At 32.7% G+C, this 9,771-nt stretch overlaps 1 protein-coding gene across 1 annotated transcript; it reads right to left on the bottom strand.

Annotated features, from left to right (window-relative positions):
- Nucleotides 1–2,847: 2,847 nt before the first annotated feature.
- On the bottom strand, nucleotides 2,848–6,908 carry LOC133882201 (abscisic acid 8'-hydroxylase 4). Its single transcript, XM_062321315.1, has 9 exons — nucleotides 6,642–6,908; nucleotides 6,192–6,516; nucleotides 5,661–5,810; nucleotides 5,314–5,565; nucleotides 5,081–5,170; nucleotides 4,920–4,998; nucleotides 4,072–4,178; nucleotides 3,529–3,647; nucleotides 2,848–3,348 (listed from the first exon to the last, which is right to left on the bottom strand). The coding sequence occupies exons 1-9, from the start codon at nucleotides 6,839–6,841 to the stop codon at nucleotides 3,186–3,188; spliced, it is 1,485 nt and encodes a 494-aa protein (XP_062177299.1). The 5' UTR covers nucleotides 6,842–6,908; the 3' UTR covers nucleotides 2,848–3,185.
- Between the last annotated feature and the right edge of the window lie 2,863 nt (nucleotides 6,909–9,771).

The raw sequence follows: 9,771 nt of genomic DNA, 5'->3' as shown, positions 1-9,771 counted from the left end.
CGACATATAAACAAAATAAATAAATATTGGATGATTTAAAATGTTAAGAATTTGATTAATTAGTGTTAAATCCAATTATAAGCCTATAACAGTAATGCGATATAAAAATTTCCGAAATAAATAACATAGGCAAATAAGCCTCATACTATCAGCACAAGTAACATGTCCTGTAGACTTGTAATTTTCACATCATTGATAAATATAACACATGGACCCCTATAGTAATGAACCCATGACCTTATCCTCCAGTCTTGATGCTCCCTCTTTCAAATCATTTTTTAAGAATGTTTGGAGTACTACAATTTTCTTATAAATTGAGGTGACAATTTATTAGTAAAATAATTAAGAATGTGTGGTTGACAAGTTAGCCACTAACTAATTAAATTGATAAGTCGTTTTTTAATCATTTTCCCAATTATGAATTATCACCTTAGTTTATAAAAACTTTGTAGTAAAAGTTATAGTGTCCCTATCAACACTCATTTAAACTTGATTTGAGGTATCGTAAGCAAATGGAGGTGGATATTTAAACAATGAGAAATGTTATTTTGCATTCTCCCAGCATTTTCTCAGCATTCTCAATTGACGTAGCATGCTTAATCTACCTTTAGATCAATCTTAATTTTGAAGGAAAAATAAAAATAAAAAATCGATGTATTCTGTAAGAATGTAATTTGGTTCAAGCATATTTGTTAAGAGTGCGGGTACTTAGCCAACATAAAATATTGGAACATAAACTTATATGAAAACAAGTTACATCAAATTCGTCTCCAAAATACAATGATGGCCAAGCCTAATTTAACTGTGTTATGCACAAACGAAATTAAACTAGAATATTGTCAGATTTTATTATTCTGACAAAAACATTCACACATTGTTTCATGTTAAACTTCATTAGTCTTGTTGAACTTACCAGGTCTTTCATTTCCCATATTTTAGGATTACATTTTCTATTTTTCATTTTTTTTTGTAGGGTTGTCATTTTTTTACACGAGTCGTGAATTAGACATAAATTCAATACGAAATTAGTGAGTTATAGGGATTGAGAGGTCTAACCCGTTTAATTAAATGAATCAAATTAGGATTAACCTTTATAATCTTATACACGTACCCCTCGACATGATCTGAATTCGATACGTGATATTAAGACTGGTCTATATAATTAGTGAATTTGAATCAAAAGGTTTAATTTATTTAATTAAATAAATTAAATTAAAACCGACCTATATAATCTTATTTTTATACCTCAGTACGAGCCAAATTAACACGCATACGCAAATTATTGGTTCTTTACTTTTTGCTCCCGACGAGGATTCAAACAGTCGGGGATATTTTGGTTGGAATCATCCAGACAGGGTTGGGTTAGTGTACTTTGGATTATTTGTTACCACACGTTGCCATTGAAAACAGAACCACAGAAGGTTGGCTAATCCACCGGCAAAAACACCACGCGCAGCTTGTTTATGGGTCCCTCGCTCAGTCACTTTGCCTTAATGCCTTCGTGGGGTTGAGTGCCCTCCAGCCAAGGGCACCCCTATTTTTCCGCAGCTGATCAAATTGACCGGTTGACCGGCCTCCACGTGAAGCGATTATGTACCTGACGTAGAGGATAGGGAAGAAGAGGAAGCAAAACAGACACAACAACTACAAAAGGTTTCGAAAACTTACAAGGAAAATAAATAACCAAAAGAGAAAGTTGTATAATAGTAATACATGTCATGTAGAAGTCTAGTTTAGGAAATGAAATATTGTCAGATAATTGCTGTGATTCCAGCTTGTTATTGTGCCGGAGTGTTTTGTCTCTAATAGATTGGATTGTCCTTGAGCACCTGTCGAGTGGGTCTCGAGCAGATCATGATGCTTGCAATTAGGGATGTACAAGCAAGACAATTATTAGCCGGAAATAATCAGTAACCGCTAATAATTGTCAACAACCATTAACTGAAAAAAAAAAAAAATCAAAAATAACCGCAACCGGATAGCCGAGTACCCAGTTGCGATTACCGGTTATAAAATTTTAGGAAATCGGGTAACCGGCGGTTGGTAAAAACCGTAATCGGTAGACCGGTTGCGGTTGCGGTTGCATACCCCTACTTGCTACGCAAAGAGGCACTGCTTGAGTGGTGCACACTGTTTGCATTGTTTGTCGTTTGCCGAACGTTCGGTAGGAAGCACTCGAGTTGACACGTCATACATCAGTACCCTTAACCCATTCAAACAAAGCCACTTGGCAATGATTCGGTTGATGATCAGTCGCACAAAAATTCCCACTATTGAATATAGTGTATTGCTAGGAATCATTCTTTGGTGATAAGTGATTGTGAGTTTTTTTTTTTTGAAGGAATAAGTGATTATGAGTTCAATGTTTGGGAATGATTTCCGTTTACGAATTATTAATTTACCATCAAGGTTTCTCTTTGGTCCTGTTTTTTTTTTTTTTTTTCAAGCAACATATATGTGTTGAAGTATTAATTAAATTATTTAATATTGTATGAGAATAGACATCATGAATTTGAATTCTGCATCTGTTAATTTATTTCTTATTTTAATTAAATATTTTTAAGTGTTGGTCTTACATATGAAGAGTACCTGAACGTTAAACCTACACATGAAAGAGTGTATTAAAATACTAATTAAATAATTCAAATTTATATTTTTCTAAATAATTTAAGACCAAGAAGAGAGTTAAGAAGTGGAGAGAATAAGAGGTCTGTTTGGATGGATAATAGGGTGAAATAGGATGCGTGTAGGAGTTACTTCTTTTTGCTCAAAAAACCGAAGAATTTTTTTTTTTTTTTTTTTTTTTGCCTATCATTCACATCAAAGCCGAAGTCTAAGAGTACAATATTAGAGAAATTAACAATAGAGATCTTAGATTAGTGGGAAAAAGTTTCCCATTGAAAGTCTCCCTTTTACCATACATAGTCACATCCAAATTACCATTTCATAGCTCCACTAAAAATCACATTAGAGTCATAATGGAAATAAGATATCGCATGAATGACAAAATAGATAGAAACCTCCATTGTAAAATTAGAGGTTTAAATGGATTCAAATTTTCAGCAATTTGAACAACAAATGTGAGAGAGTTCTTATGTGAGGTCATCTGCCCGAAGAGGAGAATAGACTGCCTCAAATTTGCTCATGCAAATAGGTTTCATAAGAGATCTCTCGTATTTCCTGTCTCAACAAAATTGTTGATAATTTCTATTCGATTTAATTTGGATTAGAGACACAATGTCTTGTTTCGGACTCTCGAGCTCTTTCCAAAATTTGGCTGGGAGTCCGTGCTTTGGGACTGGGAAAGGGCAATACTGAATCCCACTTTGAGATCCCACCACCTCCCACCTACGGAAGAAAGAAAGAAAGAAAAAATAAAAAGCCTTGTCAGCTTATGTAGATATCAAAAGACATGCGTTAAGATTCGAATTCAAGACTCATGGGTTTTGAAATGTTGATTTTTAAACTCATAAAATATAATAAATATAATAATTTAATTAATACTTAATAAGTTTAATTTTACTGTACCTGAACTTGGTTACTAGATGGTGGATAAAAATGAGCATCTCTAGCTTAGCAAGCTCGTTGCCGGGACAAGCGTGCCCTCCGTTGCCAAATGGCATGAAAGTATTGGGTTTTGGAGCTACCTACATCCACCCACACAACCAAAAATAATTAATGAAATAAATAAAATAAAATAAAAATCCTGATCTCTTCTGTTGACTAATCTCTGACACCCACTGAAGACTCCTGAGAGAGTCTAATGGCATTATTGGGTGACACTTGTTTCTTTTATTATATTTTAAAAATATGATCGAGTTGTTTTTTTGAATTTAACTTCTATTAAAGTTTTATCTAACTTTTTTTTTTTTTTTTTTTTTTTTAATTTTGTTTTAAATTTTTTAAATCATTCGAACATAATTTCAAAAAACGATTTTTTTTTTTAATTTTCACAATTTTAAATAAAATAAAATATAATATAAAAAAAATCGCAAACAAATTAACCCTAAACAAATCTTTGTTGTATTTGACTAAATGCCAACTCTTTTGTTTGCAACACCACATATATACCTCAAATCTAGATGCATCAAACTTCTGAGGATCTGGGAAATATTCTGGATTATGATGAATGTTCCTGAACAGTGGCAGTACTTTCCAACCCTTTGGAATGAGAGATCCTGTAGCCAAACAATATTAACATAAACTTATAAGAAAAGAAAAGAAAAGAAAATTCCAGGTAAAAAAGATAGAAAATCTGATTGCTTTCAATTCGGATTCTTATCTGAATTTTACTGAAATTTAAGCCGTCTACAAAAAGAATTTTTCAGATAGTTAATTTTATATTTATGAAAAAATTTTACTAACCACCCTTATTCTTCATCACTTTTATAATTATATTCTTAAATTTTAAAAAGTATTAATTTAGTGAATGTATCTTTCAATTTTTTTTTTTTCAATTTCATCCATCCGTTAGGATTATCTGTTAAATCCTATCAAAATTTTCAAAATACTCATTTTTTAAAAAAATATTATAAAATTTTTCAAAAATTCAAGCATGGGTATTTTAGCAAATTCTGTTGACTTCTGACCAACGCCTAAATCCTTATTTTTTTTTTTTCTTAAAAAAAGAAAGAGTATTTTAGGAATTTTGATACCCCTCCGTTATGATTTAATGAAAAATTTTAACGGGGTTGAAATAGAAAAAATAAAAATAAAATATCAATACACTAAATTGACACTTTTTAAAATTTAAAGTATGATTACAAAAATAATAAAAGATCTTAGGTGACAACTAAAGTTTTTCCTATATTTAGACTGTCTAAAACATATAGGGTATGCAATCCTTAATATAAGGTGCCTGAATTTCAATAAAAATCGGACACTCAATTGTAAGGATCCTCTCTGCTTTCGATCCTTACCCTTGTACTCTACATCAACCACTGCTTCCCTGAAGGTGAAAGATATGATGTTCGCCATCCTCAAGCTCTCTAATATAACCTGGAAGTTAAAATATATGAACATGTTAGGAAGTCGAATTTTCTTGAAATTGTTTCCCCAGAGGAGTGAAAGTAGCACATACCCTATATGTAAGTGGCATGTTCCTAGTCTGAGCCCATGTCAAGGGCCTCTTCCCTCCGTCATTCGCTTCATATATCGCATTTTGCTCTGCCTGCAGTAACAAGTAATTAAGTTATCTTAAAAGTTTAAGTCGATAGAAAGATGTAAATTTAATTATTTAATCAATACTTAAACATTTTTCTTCATGCGACAGAGATGAATGAAAGATACATAGTTCGAACTTAGAATTTCTACCTTTACAGCTTCAAAAAGTTTCTGGTCATCATGGAGGTATTTGAGAATCCATGTCAGGGCACTAGCTGTTGTGTCTTGAGCTGCAAACAATACTCCGATGATGTTGTCGGCGATTTGATCCTTAGTTAAAGCTGTTTGCCCCCTTTCATCTCTGGAGTTCATCAAATACCACAAGAGATCCTTCTTCAGTGGCTTCTTCTCCTCCCTTCCACATATTATCTCGCTCACAATCTGGCTTAGCCTTTTCCTTGCCTTCAAGAATTCATTCAGTAGGGAATTAAAGAGGAAGAAGGGGGGGAAAAGAGAAGTCAGATTATATTATATAAAGAGGTTAGAATGTTGCTTACCAAGAGTGCTTTAGAATATGCAGTGCCAGGTAGGTTTGTTGGAAAAGAATTGTAACCCTTATCTACCATGCAGTAATTCTCCTTTAACTTTTCTTTATATTTAGCTTCCAACTGACCAAAGATAGAAAGAATGCCGACCTCAAAAGAGAGCTGTGGAGGATCAAGGAGATGCATATATTAGAAAAAACGTCATCCGAAACATGGTACCATGTATAAAAAGTTAAGAACAAGACAATAAAAGTAAAAAACCTGAAGGTTAAACTACATAGATAAGCCAAAAAAACCCTGAAGTTCACATTAGAAACATGGGTTTTTTTTTTTTTTTTTTTTTTTTGGTGTGTGTGTGTGTTTTGGTTAAAGTATTTATTAAATGATTAAGTTTATCATTTTTCATTAGTTTAAGCTATTAACTTTGAACTTGCTCGCTTATTGAAAATGAGTTTGAGACTACGCGTGAAAGAGAATGTTATGTTAAAGTATTAATTAAGCGATTAAGTTTATAATTTCCTATCAACTTAAGCATGGACGAACCTTTTTCATCTCGCAAAAGGTATTGATGAGGGCTTGGCCGCCGGCCCATGACTCCAAGGCAGAAATGGCTATGACTTCGATATCGGGAACCAGTTTCCGGATTGTCTCCGGCGATAAAGAGCCTTGAACAAGCTTCCTAAGTCGACTGTGATAGTCTCCTTGGTGGAAGAAGAGGGCAGAAGGGCCAATCATCCTCTCTTTGCTTTTGGGGTACGTAGGCTTGAACAAATGAGCATGAGTCACTAGCACAAATCGGGCAGCTTCAGGGCTAGCCAGCACGACACACGGGCAGCCAAGTATGTGGGTTTTGAATATTTCTCCATATCTAAACAACAACAACAACAACAACAACAACAAAAACAGGGAAGAAGAAGAAGATCACCATCTTTGCAAAGGAATTAAAGCTCGAAGAAATTAATAAATAACATTAAACAGATTTATTTGAAGCACCTCTTTTGCTTTGAAGCAAAGAAGACGTTTGGGTCTTGAGAGTAGAGTAGGAGAGTTTCTCCTATATAAGGCCACCCTACTGAGCCTGGAGGAAGCTCAGCTTTTCTTTCAGGTTTTTTCTTCTGTTTCTTCATGGATGGATATGAGAAAAGAGTGGTGAGAAAGAGAATCACGTATATCAGAATACAAACGGTATCCATACAAATTAATGTAGCCCCTGATCTCTATATATCTCTCTCTTTCTCTCTGAATTATAGCTCGTTATTGCAGTAGAATTAATGGCCTTTGAGTGAAAGGAGTCGATCGTTTATATAGAGCGGATGGAGATATCTTTTTTTGCCTTAAATTTGGATTAATTAGATACGTTAATGCATTTGTGAATGCGTGGAAATCCAACTTTATATATGTACACACACACACACACAAAAGGCTTGACTTCTGGAGTAATCCATAGGTTTATTTCTAGAAAAGTAAAGAAAAGAAATTGTCAGCATTAATGAGGGAAGAATACAGGCATACGTACCATTAAGTCGGGGATAGTATCGCCATCGGCCCATCTTTGTCAACTACTGTATTTAGTTTGAATTTTTCTTTATTTTCAATTACGTTAAAGAAATAAGTCAAAATATAAAATACTTTTTTATAAAAATATATTCTTATCTTATTATAAGAATATTTTGACAAAAAAAATACTATAGTGGCCACCCCTCTGGAAGGGTGACCACTTTTTTTTTTTTTTTTTTTTAAGTAAAGTTTTACATCTAGGGATTGAACTAAGAATGTAACTTGAAGGGGCTAGATTGTATTGAAATCTTTTTTGAGGGGTCAAGGTTAAAAAAGAAAAAGAAAAAGAAATACCTAAAATATTTTATCTTAACAAATTTAAAGGCTATTCTTTTCAAACCACTTTTCAAAATATATATGCATGTGTCTCATGTACCCCACTCTCCCCATTTAAATGAAATTTCATAGTAAATCTAAAATTAAAAAATAGAGTGGGGTACTCAAATTGCATGCAATGGTATCAACAAGTCGACATGTGAAATTATTGGTGTGTCAACTCAAGAAATAATCTAGAATTTAACCAGTATATAAAGAGTCTATTCCAATTCAGGCGAGCAATGAATTCATAGTTGACTTTTGATTTGCTCAAAAATTTGATGCCATGAACTTAGATTTCAACACTCTTCTAGTCTAATGATCTAATTATATATAAAACAACTTATCAGCATCAACCTTAATTAATTCAGTTTATTATATCGATAATTTAGAAATGTGTTTATATATATATAGATATATGGAGTTTTAGACCCAACCAACTATATATGTATAAATAAAAAAATGTCTATTACACTAATTCCTAAACTTCTGTCATCTGCATAAGTGTTGAATCTTCTATAAACGAACTTTACCAAACTAACGATTTCCATGCCTCAATTCAATTTGTTTGTAATTTCACTTTCAATATCTGTGTACTAGCCACTATGGTGGCCGCCGGATCTGTCAGGCAGCCTTCACGGGGGTGGCGGCCGGGTACTATATTATCCATGGAGGCTAGCTCCAAAATAATTCTCAATTTTCACTTTTTTAAAACTCTTTTTAAAACACAAAATTATCCAAAACACTTCTCAAACTTTACTAAACACTAACGATTTTCATGCCTCAATTCGACCTAGTTTTGCTTCCATTTCTTTTCTGTAATTTCAATGCTCTGTTTGTTTTCGGTGTAAAATGTTTTTCGTTGTAAAATATTTTCGATAAAATCATTTTTCAGAAAAAATAATTTTTTTAAAAATATTTTTCGATGTTTAGCTCGTACGGAAAAATCACAATGGCGAAATATCACCGACGATCATTTACTGGCCAGATTCGCCAGAATCAGGATTGGCCAGGTGGCTGGACTCAACTCGCCGGATTCCAGAGACGGTGGCCAGACATCGCTAGATTCTGGTGGCCAGACATCGCTAGATTCTGGTGGCGGTCGCTGGCCCCGGAATCCGATAAATGAGAACCTTCAACTGTAGATTCGAACTAGTAACAAACGCTAATGTTCGGCAGTGGAGGATTCCTACAAACGTGCCTGCAAGAATGAAGGGTTTAAATTTGAAAAATGATTTACTATTTCCAAAAATTAAATAAGCTTTTATGTCAAACTGAAAATGATTTATGGTGACCATTATTTTTGCCCCCACCAAACACCAGAAAAAGCCAAAATTATTTTTCAGAAAACATTTTATTTTTACGCCAAAATAAACAGAGCATTAAATACAATATCTTGTAATTATCAATGACATAAAGGTATAATAACTGAAAATAATATTATTGATGAATTCCACAGTATCTTTAGTAATTTTTTTCTTCTTCTTCTTAATCATGCTTTAATTTTGAAAATGAAGATTAATAACAGCATTAACCGGTTTTTGGTCTAGAAAATACAATACACACAAAATCTGAAGGGGTGGCTCCTTTGGGTCAAAATGGGGCCGGCTGGATTGGCTAGGGATGGTTAGAGCTACCCCTTCAGATTTTTATTTTATTTTTATTTTTATTTTCTTTTCTCGATATTTAAATTTAAATTTTTAAAATTGTAAATTTTTATTATTTTTTAATGAAATATATTACACGTAACCTGAGTATTATAAGGATATACTAAAAAAAATAGCAATTTCTACACATTTTGTTAGTTTGATGGGCCACTTTAGCACACTTAAAAATTCATGAGGTTATTTTAAAATCGGTTGTTAGTTCATGGGACTTTTTTATATTTTTCCCTTATAATAAGGTTCAATTATTTAAACACAAAATAACTCACTTTTTTCTTTCATAAAAGCAACTTAAATAACTCCCTTAGTGAACTCTCTATTCTTTAGCTAAAACCTGACTAAAAAATTCGGGCGTATTTGGGTAACACTTGTTTTTTTATTATTATATTTAATTATTTTTCAAAAACATGTTTGGATTGTTTTTTTAATTAAAATTCTAATCAAAGTTTTATCCAATTTTTTTTTTCTAATTTTGTCTCATGTTCTCTAAATTTCAAAAAGTAAATTTTTTCGATAATCATAATTTTGAATATAATAAAATATAATACAAAAAAATCGCAAACCTAAACGAGCCATTCACATTGTTT

The sequence above is a fragment of the Alnus glutinosa genome, chromosome 11 (assembly GCF_958979055.1).
Source record: "Alnus glutinosa chromosome 11, dhAlnGlut1.1, whole genome shotgun sequence".
Taxonomy (NCBI): Eukaryota; Viridiplantae; Streptophyta; class Magnoliopsida; order Fagales; family Betulaceae; genus Alnus; species Alnus glutinosa.
The sequence above is the reverse complement of the archived record's forward strand: the minus strand, read 5'-3'. Positions and strand labels throughout refer to the sequence as shown.

What these genes read in the sequence shown, in the direction of transcription:
- LOC133882201 (XM_062321315.1), bottom strand. Translation starts at nt 6,841, where the DNA reads ATGGATACCGTTTGTATTCTGATATACGTGATTCTCTTTCTCACCACT. An exon ending in TTTGCTTCAAAGCAAAAGAG is followed by an intron (nt 6,517 to 6,641) that starts GTGCTTCAAATA and finishes GTTGTTGTTTAG; the next exon opens with ATATGGAGAAATATTCAAAA. An exon ending in GGTTGATGTAGAGTACAAGG is followed by an intron (nt 4,179 to 4,919) that starts GTAAGGATCGAA and finishes GTTTGGCTACAG; the next exon opens with GATCTCTCATTCCAAAGGGT.